Below are 23,308 nucleotides of genomic sequence, written 5' to 3' on the forward strand. Positions count from 1 at the left end.
TGAGATTCCTTTGATATCAGGGATGCTTTTAGTGGGTCGTTCAACGTCACCCAGAACTTTTCGTAAAAGCAATTTTGACAATAAAAGGAAGCTAATAAAAGTTTCAAAGCTTTTTGGAATGGGATAGATGAATGAATAGTCATCAACAATCCAATCTCATGACAACCTCAGGGGCTTTCATTCAAACATGTATGCAGAAGAACATAAAGGCAAACTCCAATGAGAATTAAAAAAAATACTTTAATGTATCACACCCAAGTACATACAAGGGAAGCCCAAAATTATAATACAACTTGTCATATTTAGCTTGCTCAGCATTTAATGTACATAAACATATGAATGACACGTTCATTCATACGGTAGCCAACTTTTCACACATTTCGAGCAAGATGAACAAGCTGAGGATCGCAAAAAAATTAAATAAAAAAAGAGGCAGTCAATACTGTCAGTTGATGCACAATGGCATCTAGAAACAATCAACAGGGTTGTGACTAACAAGGGCCCAACTACAAGCACAAGTACACGACAGAGAGGAGCAACTATTTGCAATGTGCTGCTTGACTGCAGGATTGTTTTTTTTCCCCTCCAACGGTCAGGATGCCTTGCAAGTCCCAAGAAACTGTGAAGGCAAGCAAGGGCTGGAAGGACAGACATAGAAAACAAAGCACTGAAGACATACACACCATTTTCATGAAATTCCACCCAAAGGGTCTTGTGCTACTGTCACCTTGGACTACAAGTTTATTTACATTAACTAAAAAGAATGCTGGAGAGAAGCAGTCTACGAAAGAGAGATAAGACAGGAGGAAAGAGATATCATTTTTTCATATGAAGCCTGTGGCTGCTGGTTGCATCATTGCTGGGAATGGAGCTGTGCCGCTGATGCAATGCCCCATTCCCAGTAAGCTGGTACTCATTTTGCCGACCTCGGAAGAATGACAGGCTGAGTCAACCCACCTGCTGTTATGTAACGGCACGATAGGGGCTCAAACTGAAGTCCCTACGATCTTAAGAAAGCCACCTTAACCGTTAACCCAACACCAGGCTTAGGAAAGAGATACAAAAATATTAACACAGAAAGGAGTAACCCATGTATTATGTGCAGAGTGGAGCAGTGGGAATCGGATTTTATAGGAAAAAAAAGAAAGGAATGGAACTTTCATCATTTTCCAATTGCCGACGACAAAACACATCCTCATTTATTGTAGTTATGACATGAGCTCAAATATTTGCTCTTTACAAAATCCACCATGGAATAACATATGTACAATTTGGCAGATCTCATTCTACCAGACTATCATGTCTAAGAAGGTGCCACATGTTTACGGTATATATACACCAGAAAAAATGTCCACTGCTTTGTGACGAGGTAAGTAGATTTAATCAGCCAAGTGTTTTTGTGCATGTCTGTGTGTAGGCGCATGCATCGTGTAAGGTTTTGACACTGCATATATGGTACATACAGTACAATGAAGTGGTGGTGGTGATGAAGGCCCATACTCTTGACAGAGCACCGGAGCAACCATGACAAGCTGGGAATGTTTCCATGGCTAAGATCCAATTCCAGACAGGTTCCCACTCAGTTGTAGGGCGAAGAAATTTCCATTGAGCAAACATGGCAATCGAACCCACGAGTGACAGTCATGCAACGAAGCTTTAACCACTTCACCACCAAGCTCATCCATACAATGATAGGGTCAATAAAAAGTGTGCATACATGCTAAGCACATTGCCGAAAAAGCATGATGTCAAACCTGCAGCAGCATGCAGGGAGAGTCAAAATAATGTTGCAACAAGAACATCATGAATTCCAAACATCATAAAACCAAAATGTTTCCTTTTATTTTACACTATTAAACACAGCATACGATCTCGAAGGATAAAAAGAAAGTTTTGGTCGTTTACATGGTTGGCACAATTATTAATGTGAGGTCAATGGGGAAAAATAAATAAAGCGAAGGCAGAGACAAGGATGAAAAACAGGAAGTCGAGAGATGGCTATCGATAAGGAACAAGAGAGCTTTGAGGTAAACAAAACAAATGTAGATGGAAAGGACAGGAAGCATTGAGGTGAGGAAAATTAATTAAAGGACTAAAGAGATGAAGATGAAGGGGGGGGGATCACTCGAGCGAAGCTAGCTCTTGTTGCAGCACTTGTTTCCGCGCTAGCTTTTCGAGCTGTTCGTCACTTGGTTGGGACAACTTCCCCTTTGCTAAACGGCCTTCCAGATCCTCGATCTGGCGCAATTTTTTGCGCAGGCCACGAATACGGCGAGAAATTTCTGCATCACCTTCTGATACACCACCCGCAGTCTGGAAACACAATACAGCAGGATTATCCAGCTTTGTAAAACTGGAATAAATAAAAAACAGGATAAAATGAAAACCTATTAAGTTCAACAAACCATCCCTACCTACCCCAGACAACAGTTGTTTACTCAAATTCCGCCTTTCAGGAATACGATTAGAATTTCAATTTAGGGTGTCCATAAAGTCCTTGTGCAACTTAGAACTTTAACAAACTCTTTGTGTATACATGATAAAAAAACAAAGTGTAAATGGTATATGAAGGCAGAATTCATCAAGTTTTGTTAATGTTGTTATTAATTCTGTTTTTGCAGTTGTTAAAGCTACAAATCTACTGAGTTTCTTGACATTTTCTGATGAGGCAACTTCTACATCATTGGTAAAATCCCCCCTCCCCCCCCCCAGGTTTCTGCAAGGCATACACAGTCCACAATCAACCCCCTTCTGGTGAAACTCCCAAAATCAAGGATCACTGCTTACACCTCCACTCATTCGTTCTTTGCATCCCCACCTGTGGAATCAGGTCTGGTCGGGTAAGGGAGCATGTGCCAGAGCACCTGTGGGATCAACTTCCACATTCTCTTCAATTCCATTCTTCCCTCCAGGTCTTCAAGACAGCAGTTCCCCACAATCTCAGATCACCATCCTCCATTCAAAACAATGATATTTTATATGCAGGTTTACTCCCTACCCCTCCAACCTCACCCCAAAACCAACCACCTTCCAAATTTACAGTTTTAGCTTTCTGAGAGTTTGCATCTGTATCCATCTTTTCCCACCCATGAGTCCTCCCTTACCCCTCATTTCTCCCCACATCCCTTATTTGTCCAAGTGTCTTTCTATTTTCTGCTTCAACACTGCCGTTGGTGTCTCTGTCTCTGTGTCTGTCTGTCTGTCTGTCTGTCTGTCTGTCTGTCTGTCTGTCTATCTGTCTGTCTGTCTGTCTGTCTGTCTGTCTGTCTGTCTGTCTGTCTGTCTGTCTGTCTGTCTGTGTCTGTCTGTGTCTCTCTCTCTCTCTCTCTCTCTCTCTCTCTCTCTCTCTCTCTCTCTCTCTCTCTCTCTCTCTCTCTCTCTCTCTCTCTCTCTCGTTTCTAGCTCTTCCAAGAGCCTTAACTTGGGGGAGGGTGGGTGGAGGTTAATGGGGGTGGCAAAGATAATGGTTTTTGATGGGGGTTCACCATCTGAAATGATGAACAACTGCCTTGAAGACCTGGAGATTCCACAGGTGGATAAAAAGAGGAACAAGTGAATGGAGGTATAGTCAAGTGGCTTAGTGACATAATTGTTACAGACTGGATACAAGCACCAAATTTTCTGTGCATACCCTTTGGGTAATGGCTATCAAATTTTGAGTTGGAGCCAATCCACAATATTAACCCTTTCATTGCTAAGTACACATTCAATATTTTGATATTGGGAGTACTCATTATTTCCATCTCTGATGCTACTTTTATTGTTAATTTGTATTTTGTCATGTTAATTTGTATTTTATTACAACTCGGATGTTATTCATGTTGTATAGGTCTTAATGAGTAATAAGAAGTCAATATTTAGAATAACTATGAGAAGTAAATTATAGAACAGGGTTTCCACATGGTTGTGAGAAATTGAAAGTGAAACTGTTTTCTAATTTTTTATTTTTTTTGCAGGCTATCAGAAAATGGAAGTGGACTCTAACCGCTGCATTATTTGCCAGAAGATTACCGAAGAACCTCTTAGGTGCCCATTACAAAGCCCTGGTGCAAGCAGTGACACGGCAGTGAGACCTTATCAGACATTTCTCGACAATGTCAAGCAGTTCAGAGACATTGGCATGCTACCAACAGAACTTTTCTTTGGACAGGAAGAAACTGCTGATGGTTTCGCTACTCATTCTGCTTCTTGGCACAAATCCTGCAACCTTAAATACAATAATACAAAATTATCCAAAGCCAGAAAGAAGAGGGAGGCTAACCCAGAACCTGATGAACAACGTCTGAGAAAGCGGCAAGCAGTTGATGTTCAATTAGTCTGTATCTTCTGTGAGAAAGGTTGTGAAGCTGGTGACTTGCATCAGGTATTAACTTTTTGGGATAATATGGAAATCCTGCAGGAAACCCTAACCAGCAGAGGAACAATTTATTGGGTTAATGGATTCATCTTTCAGCCCACAATGTATGAACCCCCCAAAAATAGGTGGTGAAATTCCCTGGGAAGCCCAAGAAGAGAAGGGTTCCAACTGAAGAACTGAATCTGCCGATGTGCAACAGTGGTGAGAGAGTTGGACCTGGACTTCTCATGACCAATCAACAAGATCATCCTGAAGTCGATCAGGCAGCTTTCACAAACAATCTGCTTTGGCTCCTTCTGCATCAAATGGATGACACCTAAGGTGTCAGCAGTTGGATGAGATTCCGCATTACAGTTCATAAAGGTGTTATAATCAGTAACGATACAGTTGGTTACCCACCCATAATCAACAAGCCTGCAAACGAAATGGTAACTGTCTACAAGATTCTTAACAAAAGTAACAACATCATGAATGATTTGCACATAAAAGGTGTTGTTTTTGTCTTCGACCAAGCATTGTATGCCAATGTATTAGAAGTGCTTTGGAAACATAAAAATCTCCATCAAGGTATCATCATCAGGAAAGGTGCATGCCATACCATTTGCAAACTGCTTGCTATTTTAGGTAAGCAATTTCAAGACATTGGCCTCAGACATCTGTGTATTGAATCGGGCATTCTTGCAGAAGGATCTATGGATGCTGTGATGGAGGGACAGCAGTACAACAGAGCCGTTCAAATACACAAGTGCATTTATGAGAATTGCTTGGAAAGGATCTGATGACTGGATGGATGAAGTTCATCCACACAAGAAAAACAATTGGAGCAAACATTGGAACTAAATTTGTATCAGGAAAGCAACTTTTGAGGATACTTCATCACTCAATGCTTCAATCCACTGCCACATTATTCAATGAGTACCTTGACCAACTGAGGAATAATAATGGTGTCTTGTCATCTTATTGGATGTCCTATGTTGATTGGTTGGAGGGTTGTTACTCGGCCTACTGCAAGCATCACATGAAGGACACTGGGACGTGCACATGTCTGCCATAAAAGCATTGATCCTGGGCTGGTGCTTTGTATCTGATAAAGTAAACTATACTTGTTATCTTCCAGTGCATTATGCAAGCATGTCAAATATCTCCAAGGAGTACCCAGAGGTTTATGAATCCTTTATTGAAGGCCAATTTGCAGTTCAGCTCAGTTCAGATAATCCTTTTGGAAGAAAGCCAGGAGACCAGGCCACATAGGAGACTGTCAACAAAGACAAAAACTGGTGGTGTGAGAAAATATGGTCTGAAACTAGAACGGCACTTGGTGGAGCGCATGCCTCCACTAGGCTGAACCGTTTATGTTTTGTATCTCACTGATAGGCCGGATCCGGATCTTCACCAAAATTGAATCAATTTGGCCTTGTCACACACCCAACCTGTCCACCAAGGTTCATCCGAATTCACCCTTAACTTTTGAAACAGATAGACAAACAGTGGTGAAAACTTAACCTCTGTCCCCCTTCGGTGGCAGAGGTAACCAGAAGCAGTTGCTCGCTTCTACCTAACTGCTGAGTACTGTACAGCTTACCTCCATCAGTTTCGTGATACGATTGGCTTGGAAACATCTGATCTGCACCATGCTGAACTCCAGAAACCCGGTATCATGAAGGAACAAGCAGCGGTCACTGCAGTGGTGGAAACTTTGGACAATCACATCAACTCATTTGATGGGAATCAATAAATAGTCAGCTTGTCAACTGCCATTATTGCAACACCGGATATCAGCACCAATCCACTCAGGACATGAGCATGTGGGGTCATTTCCTTCAAGCAGTTAATGGAAGACCGTTTAGAGAAAGAACAGCCAACAGTCCATCCTATTAGCAAGCACAAACTGAAGATGTTCCCTGATCTGACTAAGAAAACAAAACACCGAAACAGGAATGTGAAGGAAATTATTCTCAAAGCTGACAAAAAACTCTTTGGCCAGATGGTACTGAATGCACAAACAAGGAAAGAGCTCACCATGAAAGAGGTACCGTGTCACCCGTTCGGCCCTCTACCCTGGTCATTGGCTCCACCTGAGGGGAAACTGTGGAAGTCTAACAAATCCACCTTAGCAAGGGAATTGCAAAGGAATATTCCTTTTGCAGAGGAGATACCTCAACAATCAGCTGTGTAATTGATCTGGCATGGCATTGGTTCAGTAAATCAAAGGTGAAATCCAACTTTTGGTCAAATTGCTAAATCTATTCTTGCATTAGTGTTGATGGATGGTATTCCAAGCAGAAGGATCGACATAGTATTTGATGTGTACCATGCAAAGAGTATCAAAACTAAGTAAATGAGCAACAGAGGTGCTCAGGCGAGTGTGCAGTTCAAATCAATCACTTCCAGCCAAATTGTTTGTCAATGGAGATTTTTGGCCAGCACCAGTAACAAGACCAGTTTGATAGAATTTGTCTTCATCGAATGGATGCAACCCAGATCAACAGCCTTTCTGCAGGACAAACAGCTGATTGGAACATGCGAACAAAAATGCTACCAAATCACAATGAAAATGCCACCAAATCATGAGGAGGCTGACAACCACTTATTATTTCATGCAGCACATGCATCACAAAGTGGCATCAAGGCAATTATCATTGCCGCAGAAGACGTATTCCTCCTTTGTGTAACCTTCAGTTCCATTATCCAAGCTTCACTGTCTCAGAAACCCCCAAAAAATACCCGTACTTGCATCAATGACATTGGAAAAGTAATCACACAATATCATAGCCCACTGATGTGTGCAAAGCAATTCTTGGAGCTCACAATCTCACAGGTTGTGATGGTGCTCGCAGTTTAATTGGCAGAGTTAAAATTGCTGCATTGATGTTGCTGCGGAAGGACTTAGTGAGACATGAAACATTCATGAAACTTGGAGAAGAGTGGGAACCTACTCCAATGTTGTAGCAAGAATTGGAAACCTTCACGTGTGCATTATATGGATGCAAAGATAGCAGTTCTGATGTCAAAATGTTGTGCTACAATTTGTTCTGCAGTAAAAAGAGAGAAATAGAGTCTCATCAAATGCCACCTTGCAAAGACTTTCTAATCATACACAATGACCGAGCAAACGACCGAACTGGCATTTTGCAGTGATCGTTGATTGGAAAAATTAATGTTTTTGACCCTGTTGATCATGGTTGGTGCAGGAAATGGATGGGACCAAAGAAACTCTCGTCATTGACTGCATGAATCGTGCTTCCGCACCAGAAGCTGTCCTACAACTGTTGTCTTGCAACTGCCCCAGATCATGTAAGTTGCAAAATTGTACTTGCATGGCTAATGGCATGAAATGATTGCAAATGTGAAAAATGAGGACATGTGAAATCCAGCCACAACAAGAGGAAGATAGTAACCTTGATCTATCTCGTGATGATGATATTGATGACTGACTATGAGTACTAATTTTTATGTTACTGATCTGCTGAAGGATGCATTATAAACGATGTGAGAACATTTAGAATGACATGAAAAGCACTATGTTAATATAAAGGATGTGTGTGTGTGTGTGTGTGTGTGTGTGTGTGTGTGTGTGTGTGTGTGTGTGTGTGTGTGTGTGTGTGTGTGTGTGTGTGTGTGTGTGTGTGTGTGTGTGTGTGTGTGTATACAGTGCCATCCATAAGTATCGGAATAGTGAGTCAAATATGTTATTATTGCTATATACTCAAGAATTTGGATTTGAGATCAAAAAATGAACATAAGGCAAGAGTCCAGAAGGTCAGCTTTTATTTATTGATATTGAAATGCGTATATGTTTTACCATTGTAGAGCAATCACAATTTTTATGTTCAGTCCCCCATTTTAGGTAAGCATAAGCACTGGAACAGATTAACTTGGAGTGAATTAAAGTAGTATAATAGTATTTGGTTGCATATCCTTTGCATGCATTAACTGCATCAAGCCTGTGACCCATTGACATCACCAATCTCTTGGTATCTTCCTTTGAGATGCTTTACCAAGCCTTTGCTGTAGCCATTTTCATTTTCAATTGTTGTTTGTTTTGGGGGATTTATAATGTCACTCTCCTCTTCAGTAAGTGAAATGCATGCTCCATTGGATTTAAATCAGGAGACTGACTTGGCCAGTCTAAAACCTTCCACCTTTCCCCCCCATGAACTCCTTGGTTGCATTGGCAGTGAGTTTTGGGTCATTGTCTTGCTGCATGGTGAAGCGCCGCCTAATGAGTTTGGGGGAATTTTCTTGTACATCGGCAGACAAAATGTTTCCGTACACTTCCAAATTAATTCTGCTGCTGCCATCATTAGTTACATCATCATTAAAGATGAGTGAGCCAGTTCTAGAAGCAGCCATGCAAGCCCAAGCCATGACAATACCTCCACCATGCTTCACAGATGAGGTAGTATATGCTTTGGATCATATGCAGTTCCTTCCTTTCTCCACACTTTCACCTTTACATCACTTTGGTAAAAGTTTATCTTGGTCTCATCTGTTCTTAAAACTTTGTTCCAGAACTCTACTAGCTTACCTCTGTACTTCTCAGAAAATTGTAATCTGACCTTTCTATTTTTGGTGTGGATGAGAGGTTTGCATCTTGCGGTGTAGCATTTGTAATTCTGCTGTCATAAGTCTTCTGCGAACAGTACATTGTGAGACTGTCACTCCTGCACTCTGGAGGTTATTGGTAATGTCACTGACGGTTGTTTTAGGGTTTTTCTTCACAGCTCTGATGATTTTTCTGTCATCAACTGTAGTTGTTTTCCTTGGCCGAACTGGCCGTCTATTGCTAAGTACACCAGTGGTTTCTTTCTTCTTCAAGATATTCCAAATTGATGTATTTGCTGTGCCGGTTCTAATTGAATTCTTCTGTTCTTTCAGCTTCCAAATTGCTTGCTTTTCTTTCATAGACACTTCTCTGGTCTGCATGTTGGTTTATTGCTACAGACTCCAAAGGCAGATACCCCCTCCCCCCCCCCAAGGCAAAATCAAAAGCTAAAACCAAGAGTCGACATTCACAGCTTTTGTATGTGTGAACAATCAATGCAACAAGAAACACCTGCCAGTCATTTGTTCCAATACTTGTGCTTACCTAAAATAGGGTACTGAACATAAAAATTGTGATTGCTCTGCAATGGTAAAACATGTATGCATATAAATATCAATAAATAAAAGCTGACCTTCTGTACTCTTGCCTCATATTCATCTTTTGATCTCAAATCCAAATTTCTTGAGTATATAGCAATAATAACACATTTGACCTTCCTGCTCCAATACTTATGGAGGGTGTGTGTGCGTGCGTGTGTGTGTGTGTGTGTGTGTGTGTGTGTGTGTGTGTGTGTGTGTGTGTGTGTGTGTGTGTGTGTGTGTGTGTGTGTGTGTGTGTGTGTGTGTGTGTGTGTGTGTGTGTGTGTAAAACTTCAAAATTGTTCACTTGGCATTTGGCATCACAAAAAATTTACAGAGTGATCCAAGAAAGCAAAATATGGTTACAATATGGTATGTCCCAAAAAATAATTTTCAGGTGTACAGTGTGTTCCAGAAGAAAGGATAACTTTGTGGAAATATCACCATTTTAAATTGCCCACCAAAGGTGGGCAGAGACGGGCATGGCAAATGACGTGTATGTAGTATGTGTATTGTACAATACAAGTATAAGTATGCCGTTGCTTGTATGCAGAATGTAAAAAAAAGTCTTGTTTTCAATTGAAATTTTTAGTATTTTCTGCATGTGGTGTATATCCGTGTCGTTATTATAATTTTGCATCCAACAACAACAAAAAAACCTCTCTACATCTTTACACAAAATGGATACAGAAATACATAGCAAAATGAAGTACTGTTACTCTTGTTTTATTAATGTCTCAGCAACTGTTTACCATTTTGCTTATTTTCTGTCTTTTAATTTGATTGATGTGCTGTTCTCGACTTGTCATGTTGGAAGCGGTTTGATGCATTCACAAATTTTACCAAATTATGGCTTTTTATGATTAATTATGAATTATGACCATGATGATTTTACCAAATTACCATAACATTAGAAGTACCGGCATATTGAGCGATGGGCCCAAAAATCTTTGTTTACATTCTACACTTAATGAAATGAGCATGTTGTCAACAGCTATATAACACTAACTTTTATTTGAGTACCAACACACAAAAAATTATGCAAGAATATTATCTCAAAAACTTCTAGAATCAAGCCCAAAAGCTGCTTAAAATTTTTCTCAGAAAACACAAGTTATTTTACTCAACAAATGGGTAAAAAAAAGTATCAGCTATAATGGACAATAAATGATGGCATTGTTATGTAAATTCTGTGGATTCATTCATTACCTCCGTCACCAAAGGTGAGCATCGGTATGTTTTCACCCCTATTTATCTCTGTGAGCAGGATATCTCAAAAAGTTGGAGACGGATTTGGATGGAACTTGGTAGACAGATTGAGTGTGCGACAAGGACGAATTGATTATATTTCGGTGAAGATCTGGATACGAGAATTTTTAAAGCGATCCTTCACTAATGAGAGATAGGGCTAAAAACTATATCTATATATATATATATATATATATATATATATATATATACATATATATATATATATATATATATATATATATATATATCTATATATATATATATATATATATATATATATATATATACATATATATATATATATATATATATATGGGGCTGCAAAAGTAGGTATACAGTAATGAAAACAAAACGTATACCTTACTGTTTACCTACTTTTGCAGCACCCTGTATATATACACACACACATATACTTGGTGGAGAAGTTGGGTGGGTGACAAGAACAAGCCAATTATATTTTGGTTAAGGTCCGGCTACAAGTCCGGCCTATCATTGGGCTACAAAATGTAAACTGTTCAGCCTGGGAGATCAGGTGTGTGCTCTACCAAGTGCCGTTCTAGTTTTACAAAAGTAATTATGCTTTAAATTTGATAAAGCATTATTCTTGAAGATCACTACACTTTCGGCCAGTCGCAAGTACGGTCGTGGTAGAAAATGATTGTTTTTTATATGAAAGCTGTGTGATTCACACTGCTATCATGCATTTCTATAATTTTCAGATGATGGGCTTCCAAAAAAAACGAATGATAGAATTTTCCTTAAGTTTGGTACCACCATTCAAGCATTCAGGGCCAGGTTCATTCAAACATTCAAACACTTTAGTTGAATGAACCTCAGTGCCAATATGATCGAAACAATCTTTTACAAATGCAACAACAGCCCTCAAGCAAACCCAAGTACAGGAGGCAAATATTAATTGAACTGTGCTTCTTCACCCACCAACGACCCAATCCTGACACCTTCAAATTCATCGTTGTAGAATCGTCTTTGTATATAATATTTTAGGATAATTATGGTGTAGCGATTGCTGATCGCAAAAAAAAAAAAAAGTACGTGTGATCCTGGAGAACCCACTTGGCAAATGTGTATTTTAAATAATAAAACCAAAGAGTGAATGTCTTCAAAATATAATCAACAGAAACTAGAAGGGCACTCGGTAGAGTGTAATGTCATGCCTCCACCATGTAATGCCAGATCAACGAGAACATAGCGGGCCCAATACATTTTTGAAATAGCATGCTATACAGTACGACATCGTTTTTGGCCATATCTCTCAATGGCGAAGGATCACTTTGTAAATTAAATAATTCTCGTATCCAGATCCTGATTCGGATCTTCACCAAAATCTAATTACTTCGTCCTTGCCACACACACAACGTGTCCACAAAGTTTCATCTAAGTCTGTCCACAACTTTTTGAGATATCGTGCTATATATCGGTTTAGCCCTATCTCTCAATGATGAAGAATCACTTTAAAAATTCTAGTCGTCGGATCCGGATCCGGATCTTCACCAAAATCTAAACAGTTCGTCTTTGTCACACACCGATCATGTCCACAAAATTTCATTTGGATCCATCCACAACTTTTTCAGATATCCTGTACACAAACAAACAGACAGAGTGGGGTGAAAACATAACCTCCTTCACCTTCGGTGGCAGAGGTATCAATGTCTTAACAGTACAAAACTTGTGTATTAAAAAATGCAATTGTCGTAAAGCAAGGAAAGGGTATGAGCATTTGAATCAGCGAAAGAATGCAACATGGTATGAAGTTGAGACCTCAGACTAATGGAATGAGAGAGTTCATAGAACATGATACCCCATGAAGTGTTACTACAATTTTAATAAAATAATGGTCTTAACGATCGTTTAAAAAAATTCTGAAAGTTTAGTGCCATTGAAGTACTGTTGTCCATAAGCAGTCCCGAACAGCACTCTTTTACACCACCCCATTGAAGCTTTATTTAAATTTGAGTATGGTACTTTCTAAACTGGACATTCAATTAAGAAGGGGAAGTATTAAGAAGGTGATCTGTGTTCTAGTCTTCCAGTTTATAATTAAATTTAAATGAAATAAAGATTGTAAAAGTCGTATCAATTATTTCCGGTTTTTGCGCTATTTTCTGCAATCCATTACATCACCCTAACACTACATTAGTTATTTGAACTTGCTGTATTTATGATGTGCATTATGATATCCTTAAAAACAGCAAGTTTCCTGTTTTGAATGATTTTCAATTTTGTTTGACTGCCAGGCAGGCAGGCAGAGTAAAAATATTACCTCACTCCTCTCTGCAAATGAGCGATCGGGACAAATTCTGAGCCAAGGTATGGTAAAACTAAAGCCTCGTCTTCATATTCATGTTCCGATTAGTGTTCAAAACATAACATTCCATTTAAATGAGTTGTTCTTCGATCATAAACTGATGACAGATATACAGACAGATGCACGGACGGACATGAACCAATTGCTTAACCCTGCTATTCGCTTCGCGTGCGCGGGGTAATGAACCTTCACTGAGTACCTTAAAGACTGCTCATGGTTTCTCCCACATCCACCCTGAAACTACACCACACAAATCCCCCCTCTACTCACACACCCTTTTTCCTCCCTGCCACTCCTCGTCACATACTCCAGTGCAGCAGTTCTGAACTGGGAGTCTATGGACCCCCAAGGGGCTACATGATGCCTCATCAGGGCATACATTTCCTCATGAGATACATTTCCATCTGAGGCAGCGAAAGAGAAGCTGTTTGTACACATAGAAGAATTAAAAATAGGACCACACATCCTGAAGCTCACCTGTATCAGAAGCAACAGTCATTCAAACCCCCACAGACCCACTTCGACCCTGATTTTTTTTTTTAATGCTGTGAACAAACTTTGGTACGTCACGGGTGATGAAGGTTGTAGTCACGTTTCATCAAAATCATGTGTTTAGTTTTGGAGAAGAGAGCAAATACCTATTTTTGTGGGGTCAAACCCTGCCCCGTAGACCCCCTTAATGAGTGCAGATTTAGATGCAGTCGATAAACTTTCATGCATCATGGGTGATGAAGTTGTGGTGAAGTTTCATCAAAATTGTGTGTGTAGTTTCGGAGAAGAGAGCAAATCCCTATTTTGGGAGGAGGGTCAAAAAACCCCACATAGACCCCATTAATGATCGCAGATTTTGATGTGATCAATTCACTTTCGTTCGGCATCAGATATGAAGCTTGTGGCAAAGCTTCATCAAAATGATGTGTCTGGTTCAAGCGATAATGACCGAAATGTTTACGGACTGACTCACTGACTCTCTCACTTAAGGACACAGCTCAATTGCATAAGCTCACCTGACTAAAGTCCAGGTGAGCTAAAAATGACTGAATCACAATTGAGAGGTGGTACATGATGCCTCACAGTGACACCAAGGGGTATGCTGACTGAAAAAAAAGGTTCAGAACCACTGCTCTAGTGTGTCTATGCATTTATATTCATTTCTTCCGCTCTGTTGCCCTCCTTCATTTTTAGCTCTTCCATTAGCCTAGACTGGATTCATACCTTCACTGAGCAATAAACTCTTATCCTCGTGTTTCGCATGTAGGATGATGCATCAATGTACATGGTGAATTAAGGAAGGAAATTAAAAAATTATGCTAAATTAAAAATGCAATGTAGGGATGACAATCTACAGTCTAAAAAAGGTTTTAAACAAGATAGGAATGATGTTGGTTTAGAGAGTAGCTAACAGTATTGCCATCATATAACAATCCCTTCATCACTGTCTCCAGACTATTGTCTAGCTATAAGTATTAGAAGCTCCTATATTTCATTTCAGAATAAGTATAACAAGCTCCTCTATAATTTCAGGGAGGTTTTGCAACTTCACTCGTCTTTCATACTTTTTTTTATGAAGTTAGACTAACCAATCACAAATGCAGATAATTATATATCGAATGCTGTTATTAGAGATGTGCATGCAGTTTGTAAGAAGTTGATGTTTATGTACTGGTATTAACATGCTAGTCGAGCTGATAATTTGTAGAGTCTCAGTATGTGGCTACACTACAAGAGTAACCAAGTACTGTTGTAACCAGTCGAGTGTTTGTAGAAGCTTGAAGCAATTACTGGAGAAGTCTAAAGGAGGTAATGATGTAGGGATTGTTATGTGATGGCAATACTGTTGCTAGCTACTTTCAAAAGTCTAAACCAATATCATCCCTATCTTGTTTAAAACCTTTTTTAGACTGTAGTTTATCATGCCGACATTGCTTTTTTTTATGTCGGTATTTTTATGTTTGCTTTTTTTTTTTGGCTTTTTCCATGGTCTGGAGAACTGAAAAGTGACCCCTGCCTCGACAATCAGCGAGATAAACCAAGTAGGTTCTCATATGTAGCCGAAGTGACTTTTCAGAGAAGATACTCCAACTTTTGTTTTGTATGTAGCAGATGGGGCGGTCATTTTTTTCCGCGTCATCCCTACATGGCGAGTACTAGCATACTCTCTGATAAAATGCTGATGCACAGAGTAAGAGAGGGGAAGGCCCAAAATATTTGGGTAAGTCTGGGTGAATATCTTGCTCTGATGAAGGGTAAGGCCCAAAATATCAGCTTCTCTTCTCTCCACGAGGGATCAATCACCATTTAAGGTATTTTATTTCCTATTTGTTTTGACTAATTTTGCCACACATGCAGATTGATAATTTTGTAGTGCATCAGTCTATATATTTTTTCTTTCGTATGCAGCATAAGGTTGTGGGTAGCATAATTGGCTGAGAGAAAGGCTGTATCACTGATGCAGTGGCCCCTGCAGATGATGGCAGGAATTTGGAATTTGTTGAGTGTGCCAGTGATAGCTCACCTACTCTTCGCGAAGGACCCCGTGCGATATTTTACATCCATCAACTAATGCCGGCAGACAGGACGCCCAGTTTAACTTCCATCCGAGAGATGGCACGCGCATTGATGAATCACACTGCCTGTGAAACACCAGGATGACAGTTTATCGCTGGGTCGAGATTCAACCCCAGGCTAGCTAACTTAGAGTCGAGTGTGCATACCTCTCGGACATCCTGCCAGCCCACAAAGGTTTATGAAAATGCACCACTACCAAAATCTATAGATAATGGAGCGAGTGTTTGTATGTGTCTGCTCTATATATGTCTATCTCAGCTGCTGCTGTGTCTGGCCAGCTAGCCTGACGCCACCCACAATTGTAACCTGAAAAAAAAAATCACATGCCCACCATTTTGGTAAGCCTAACACATCTTCAGAAGTATAATATTCACAATCGCCATGCCCTCCCGACAAGTTTTCCGTTCAGTATAAAACGACCAAAGCAACTGTTAAAAGGATCATCATATTGTTGTGGTTGACGAAATTCACAAACCACCATTCAGGTCCCTTAGGTGAGATATCTCTGTAAGTATATGTGTAGTTAGGCCCAAACCCGTTGTTTAGATGGAATAAATGTCATTCATGCGGGCTGCGACCCTTTTAGATAGCCGTTTTTCTTTACTATCTTTATTTTGGACCAGCCGCCATTACTACAACCACCAACCACAACACCGCTTCACAACAACAACCACCAACCACAACGCCGCTTCACAACAACAGCCATGACCTTTACCGTCACAACTCGCCACCATCGCATCACCACCATTCTTGCGCCACTTGTGGGCACCGATACTGGACTCGTGCAGGGCGCGCACCGAGCAGCGTGTTCAAAAACATCACAGACTTTCAGAGAAAAACGGATCAAAAACGACTCACGCCCACTTCTGTTCCGTCCTATCGGAGAGCGTGGGGCGATTTGGCCCCGCCTCCAGGGCGTTGGAGTGAGGTCGCTATATGCAAATTCATGGATCAAAAAGCATTCACGCCCACTTTTCCTCGGTCCAATGGGGAGCCAGTTGGAGGTGAAGGGTCGGAGGTAAAGGGTCAAAGGTGGGGGAGCGAGGCCACGGGGGATATAAACGGCTGCGTTCGTCAGACAAGGCAGTTCGAGTTCGCGGTTGGGAGTTGTTGGTGGAGCTGGGAAGAAGTGGTACTAGTCAGAGTGAAGAGGACAGAGCTGTGGAGAGGTGGCGGCAGCGAAGGCGATCGAGGGGGTGCTCGCGTCGGAGTCGGGGAGCTGCGGAGGCCGGCGGCGCGACCGAGGTCGAGGTGGAGACGCTCGTCGCGGGACCCGAGACAGGGTGATATCCTCCTCCCCCCCCCGAGCATCAACAACCCCCTCCTGTTTCCCCCCGCGCTGAGATAGTGCGACAAGGGGGCCCCTTTCCCACCCCCTACCAGACACTGTCCGCGAGGCCCGCGGAGTTGAGGCGCCACCGCCGCTTTGCGTCTCATCATCAGACGGGTAGGCCCGACACGGTCTCGGCCCCAGGCCCGCCTACCCCCCTCATCCTGGAGGGTGGTTCTCTTTCTTTTGCTTTGGGTATCTGTGTTGTCGGCGCCGTCTGTGAAGTAAAATTGTATAAGTGTTGCCGTGTGCTCGGTAGTCGGATAGCTCTGCATTGTGTTTCTCTTTTATATTTGCTTTTTGTGTAATATTGTGTTTCTTCTCCTTTTACATGTGCTTTTGGTGTAATTGTATATGTGTGCTTCCCGTTCATCGCGAAATAAATGTGAGTTATGTTGAACTGTTTTCCCGCTTCGCTTCGTCTTTTCTTTCATTGAATCTCCATCTTGCTTCACGTAAAGGGTTGGTCGTGGGCTAAAACGCCCGATAATTAATTGAACCGTCGAGGCCGACGAATAACACCGCTCGGTTATCCCGATAGTACGGAACGGGTCGCTTAAAGTGGCCCGTGTCCGAAGTCGACCTGCGGCGAGGTGCGATCGCCCGGTCTACCCTCCGTGTGGGTACTTAGGTAGGTCGAATTTGGCGAGCAACCCTATCCCACGCGGGGGCCGATTGGCACGATCGTGGTGAGACCGAAAGGTCCACCCGTGACTAGTTCCCGGCGTTAGTCCGAGAGGGTCACGACTGGATTGTCCGTCCGGTGGGCGACGTGCCGCGATTCGAGTTACGTGGCCGTCCGCACGCCGGCGGGCGCGAATCCGCAACACTATATTGAAAGGTGAGAGCTGATAGAAATGATGGGCCTTGTGAAGGTGACAGTACATACACAGGCCTCTGGTGTCAGCCTATGGTCCAGTGTTATTTTTATTTTCGGGAGCAATTGAGGCAGCATTCTGTTGTCTATACACCACCCAAATGAAGGGACGTGTGAAAGAAGAACATGTTGGACACGCTTGGAACAAGATCGCCCAGAGGGCGGGTACTCTGCTCGTCTCTTTAAATATGGGGAAAATAACTTGTCATTTTAGAATCCCCTTGAAGGTCGGAATGACTTCAAATATCGTTTTGCATTCCCCTTTGAGGTGGAATAATTCCACTTTAGGGGAGAATTAGCAAATGTGAAGGCTTTTTCAACATTTTCAAGGTATTGTAGAGAGATCTAAGGTGTCATATTACACTTTTCCGTTCTTCATTTCCACCTGAATAAATGGTCATATTTTGCTTTGACCATTATTTGGACCAAAAAGTAGAAATATTCCTCTAATAATGGAATAAAATGGCAGGTTGTGTCGTATGTGTGCATGAAATTGCAATCCAAAACATGCATGAACAAAATGAAGCATTCCTACAAATCAGTCGTTTCAGATAAAACGGGTCAATAATTTTGAAAAGCTAAATCATAAACTCTCATCATCATACAAAATAATAACCAACAATCCTTACCTCTAAACCATCTATATCCACTGCTTGGAAAATCTTGCTCAACCTCTCAGGGTCACAATGCTCAGCCAATCCACCAGTATCTGGTTCCTTCTCTTCTCTCTGTGGTTGCTGCTGCTGCTGTTGTTGCTGCTTTTGATGTTTTTGTTGCTGTTTTTGTTGTCGCTTTTGTTGTTGCTTTTGTTGTTGCTGCTGATTTTGTTGTTGCTGCTGCTTTTGTTGTTGTTGCTGCTGTTGTTGTTGTAGTTGCTGCTCCTTTTGTTGTAGTTGCTGTTGCTTTTGTTGTTGTTGTTGTTGCTGCTGCTGCTGCTGCTGCTGCTCTTCTTGCTTTCGTTTCTCCTTTCGACGCTGGTTGCGTCTTGCTGATTTTGAAGTAAGACTATCAACAGCATCATTTGCACCAGCGTCTGGTATCTTCGAACTGACACGTCGTTCATCAGCATCTTCAGCAGAAAGGCCAGGCGGTAGTTGTGGTTTACTTTTAAAGAACTTTACATACTTGTTCTCGTAACTGTGAAAAAAGCATCAAGAGTGACATTCAATACAGAAGGAATGAAACTGAGAGGTAATAAAAGCTTTACTGCTTTTTTTTTTCAATTCCCAACAAATTTCTTTTGATGTAAACCTTTGCAAACCCATATGATTCTATAAAATTACCTTATGCAAAACCATAAAAAAAATAGAATGGCATTCAACGTCACAATGTCGACATAAATGCCTCCACCCACATGATTTTATCATTATACATAATTGTTCCAAGTTTTATTTAAATCCTGAACCATGATTCAAAAAATTAGATAATTCTGGCTGCCACATGTGACATCAATAGTTCATAAACACCCTGGTATCCCCAAGACTTGGGGAACGTGTGTGAGGTTTCGCCTCGATCTATTCAACCGTTTTGGAGAAGATTTTTGAAGGCTTTTATGGTTAAAAAAAAATGTGGTTGCCAAACCATGTGACCTATGACGTCATCAATTTTTTTTCCCTCATACAATTTAGCCTGAGATGACCCGTAAAATTTTCATACTGATTCGATAAAGCATTCTACGTATGCAATTATGACATCATCACGAAGCCACCTGTGACATAATTTTTTTTAATCACACTTGTTTCTCATGGAAAGTACTTGACATGTGCCAAGTTTCACTTTTTTCAGTGGAGCGGTTTTGGAGATAACTGGGTCCAAAGTTTTTAGTTTTTCCCCAACATGGCTGCCACACCACATGACCTATGACATCATAATTATCATTAAAACATTCTACATGAGTAGTCACACCTTTGGTGAAAATTTCGTGTCAATTGGATAAGCGGTTGCAGTAAAAATAGAGAAAATTAGCATGGACAGACAGACAACCCAAAAGCATAATGCCTCTGGCGACTTCGTCAGCAGAGGCATAAAACTTCGATTTTGCTCAATTATTTATTTCAATCCAGTGTGCCTCTCAACCACAAGCCTAATGTTACACAACCTCCTAAATACCATATTCACTACTCCATGATCTCCAGCTACTTACTCTTTGAGACATGAGTATTTTTAGATCCTCGTGGAGGATGTCTAAGTCTTACGTTGTTGTTCTTGTGGACTTTTTTGTTTCACAGCCTACAGTTTTCATCGAAACTTCCTGAAACTTGGCGTATATATGTAAAAACACCCTGCGCAGACAGCAACCAACCATCTCCGATTTAGAAAATTCCTCTGAGAAAAAAAGTTATGACGTCAAAATATCTCCGCTAATGGAAATGGCCTAAAAAATTATCTCCGAAACTCAGCAAGCTTTTTGAATTCTGTTTGCGGGAATCGAACAGGGCATTAGCAGAGAGGAATTACCACACATATGATACATCACGATGACGTCACATCAATTTTTATGACGTCATTCCTATTTTTTGACATTTTTTGTTTCACAACCCAGATTTTCATTAGATCTTCGTGAAACTTGCCATGTATATGCAGAAAGCCCACGCGCAGGCAGTAACCATCTCCGATTTTGGAAATTCTTCCGAGAAAAAAATTTAACGTCATACTATCGCCGCTAATGGAAATCGCCAAAAAAATTATCTCCGAAACTAGGCAAACTTTTTGAATTACGTTTGCAGGAATCGAACAGGGCATTAGCAGAGATGAATTACCGCACATATGATACATCACTATGGCGTCATATCAATTTTAATGACGTCATTTCTATTTTTTGTTTCACAACCCAGAGTTTTCATTGGATCTTCATGAAACTTGCCATGTATATGCAGAATGCCCATGCGCAGGCAGTAACCATCTCTGATTTTTGGAAATTCTTCCTAGAAAAAAACTTGACATAATATCGCCGCTAATGGAAATCGCCTATACCATTATCTCCGAAACTAGGCAAGCTGTTTGAATTTTGTTTGCGGGAATCAAGCCGGGCATTAGCACAGATAATTTATCGCAAACCTGATACATCACAATGACGTCATATTCGTTTTTATAACGTCATCATTAAGAGGGCGAGGATCTTAGCTCATTCGAGCTTGTTACATTGAGTAGCTTGTGCCCAAGTCACATGAACAGACATCAATGGAGTTTTACCTGGATTACAAGACGGTGGATGCATTTAAGCTGCAATAAGAGAGGCACCTAGAAAGCAGCGTCGGCAGGATTGCGCAGGCTTGATGGGCCTAATGACCTCATCCTGCATTTAAGTCCCTTGTGCGATTCCTTGCGTAACTCGTAGACAAATACACAACATGACGTACGGGATTTGAACCTGGATTCTCTGCATCATGAGCCAAGAAGTTCAGATGGGACCATGAGCAGGCAAATATGTCCCATAAAAGCCTCATCTTCATCTAGAACAACAGTTAAACCTCCACACTCTCCATTTTACACTTAGACATGCTATTAAACCCCAATTTATCAACCTTCCTAACACTCAGTTTGTCTTTGATCGCGTCCGCCACTTACACGGGAATCTCCTCCTGAGGAACATAGCCGTCCTTTACCCGGCGTGCCTTGCGCCACGTCCCATCTGGTCGCTGCGTAGCCGGTATAAATACACCTGGGCAGTGAGAGTGGTGTCATCAAGTAGGAAAGTGGGCAATGTGGGTTAGCTGGGTCATGGGGTCGAGGCTCAAGTGCTGGACACACCCGAGGCCAAAGCACATCCTACGTCGACCTACATACACCTCCAATTGAGTGACACTTGCAATGACACAACGAACACTTCGAAATAGGTCGTTCATTTAAATGTTATATTGTGTTAAAACCCCGGAAGTTCAGTGCGTTGTACAGTATTCACCATTCAGAATCCATATGTACGACCGAGTACAGAGCAGGAAACGTATCATCAAATACCCCCGTGGAATTATGTATTAGCCAAGCGTTCAATAAGCTTGAAACACGACGACGCCTCAAACAAATGAGAATTTAATGACGAATTGGTGTACACACCTTCTGCATTATTGTCATTGTTCATAGCCATGCGGAGCTCCAATGCTCCAAGCCTCTTCTTCAGAGGTTCAGACACGAACTGTACTTAAGCCTCTTCTTCTTCCTCTTCTTCTTCCTCTCTTTGGTTTTCATCGTCATCGTCTTCATCTTCAATACCGAAGTGAACGTCGTACTTGTTTCAGTTATTAATGTTTATGATCCTAAAAGTCGCTATATGGAAGCTGAATCCACGTTGTATTAACTACTGAGGTAAAGCTCCAGACGCTAAATCCTCGACGAAATATCTGCCACTCACTATACCGCTGGGACTATCATTCACTGTACCAGCGCAGATAGTACGATTAAGAACGAACCGCACATTGTAAAAAAAAAAAAAATATATATATATATATATATATATATATATATATATATATATAAATCCGATGAGATATGTAAAGGAACATTTTTGGTTGGTCTGCTTTTCCTCCTCGTTGCGTTCGACTCACAAAGCTGCCAAGGCAGTTTCATTGACTCGGAGTTACAATCCTGAATGGGTCGTTCGTCGGCGGGATGTGCATGTCCTCGTCGTGTCCGTCGTCATGACACTGCGATGTGGGATAGTGAGAGTGGGAATTGTTTATAGGCCGTGGGATCATTACTCAAATTCGTTACTTCTGTGAATCCCCCTTGTGAGCCGACAACTTTATATTTTAGCTTAAACTTGTATTTAAACATTACATCATCGTCTTTGAACACTAAATGTAAAACTCGTCAATCGTCTCGCCTAAAAGTTTCACATTTTAATAACTGGAGTAATTTGACTGCGCGCAGTCGATGGGTATGCCTCCACTCTCCCGCACAAACACTTGAGTTTTGACATATTTGACCCTTGACCTTTCCCACATCTGGCCCAAAATCTAATCACTTAATTGCCCTGTCTAACTTTACCTTTGTACCAAGTTTGATGAAATTCTGTCCAATATTTCTTGAGTTCAGGCATAAACAGTAAAATTTCAGAGTTTAACCTTGACCTTTACCACATCTGGCTCAAAATCTAATCACTTAATTCACCTGTCTTACTTTACCTTTGTACCAAGTTTGATGAAATTCTGTCCAATATTTCTTGAGTTAGGGCGTAAACGGTGAAATTTCAGAGTTTGACCTTGACCTTTGACCCTGACCTTTACCACATCTTGCTCAAAATCGAATCATTTAATTGACCTGTTCTTACTTTACATTTGTACAAAGTTTAATGAAATTCTGTCTTTTATTTCTTGAGTTTGGGCGTAAACAGTGAAATTTCAGAGTTTGACCTTGACCTCTGACCTTGACCTTTCCCACATCTGGCCCAAAATATAATCACTTAATTCAGCTGTTTTACTTTACCTTTGTACCAAGTTTGATGAAATTCTATCTAATATTTCTTGAGTTAGGGCATAA

At 41.0% G+C, this 23,308-nt stretch overlaps 1 protein-coding gene across 1 annotated transcript; it reads right to left on the reverse strand.

The window, feature by feature from the left end:
- Positions 1-220: 220 nt before the first annotated feature.
- PYM1 (PYM1 exon junction complex associated factor) lies at positions 221-22,041 on the reverse strand. Its single transcript, XM_085852076.1, has 4 exons — positions 21,887-22,041; positions 21,401-21,494; positions 18,463-18,970; positions 221-2,313 (listed from the first exon to the last, which is right to left on the reverse strand). Exons 1-4 carry the CDS (start codon positions 21,915-21,917, stop codon positions 2,122-2,124), a joined length of 825 nt encoding a protein of 274 aa, XP_085708202.1. The 5' UTR covers positions 21,918-22,041; the 3' UTR covers positions 221-2,121.
- Positions 22,042-23,308: the final 1,267 nt, after the last annotated feature.

This window comes from Eptatretus burgeri, chromosome 13 (genome assembly GCF_056783735.1).
Source record: "Eptatretus burgeri isolate ZD-2024b chromosome 13, Ebu_testis_v1, whole genome shotgun sequence".
Taxonomy (NCBI): Eukaryota; Metazoa; Chordata; class Myxini; order Myxiniformes; family Myxinidae; genus Eptatretus; species Eptatretus burgeri.

What these genes read in the sequence shown, in the direction of transcription:
- PYM1 (XM_085852076.1), bottom strand. Translation starts at nt 21,917, where the DNA reads ATGGCTATGAACAATGACAATAATGCAGAAG. An exon ending in CCTCAGGAGGAGATTCCCGT is followed by an intron (nt 18,971 to 21,400) that starts GTAAGTGGCGGA and finishes CTTTTTTCACAG; the next exon opens with TTACGAGAACAAGTATGTAA. An exon ending in TGGATATAGATGGTTTAGAG is followed by an intron (nt 2,314 to 18,462) that starts GTAAGGATTGTT and finishes TTGTGTTTCCAG; the next exon opens with ACTGCGGGTGGTGTATCAGA.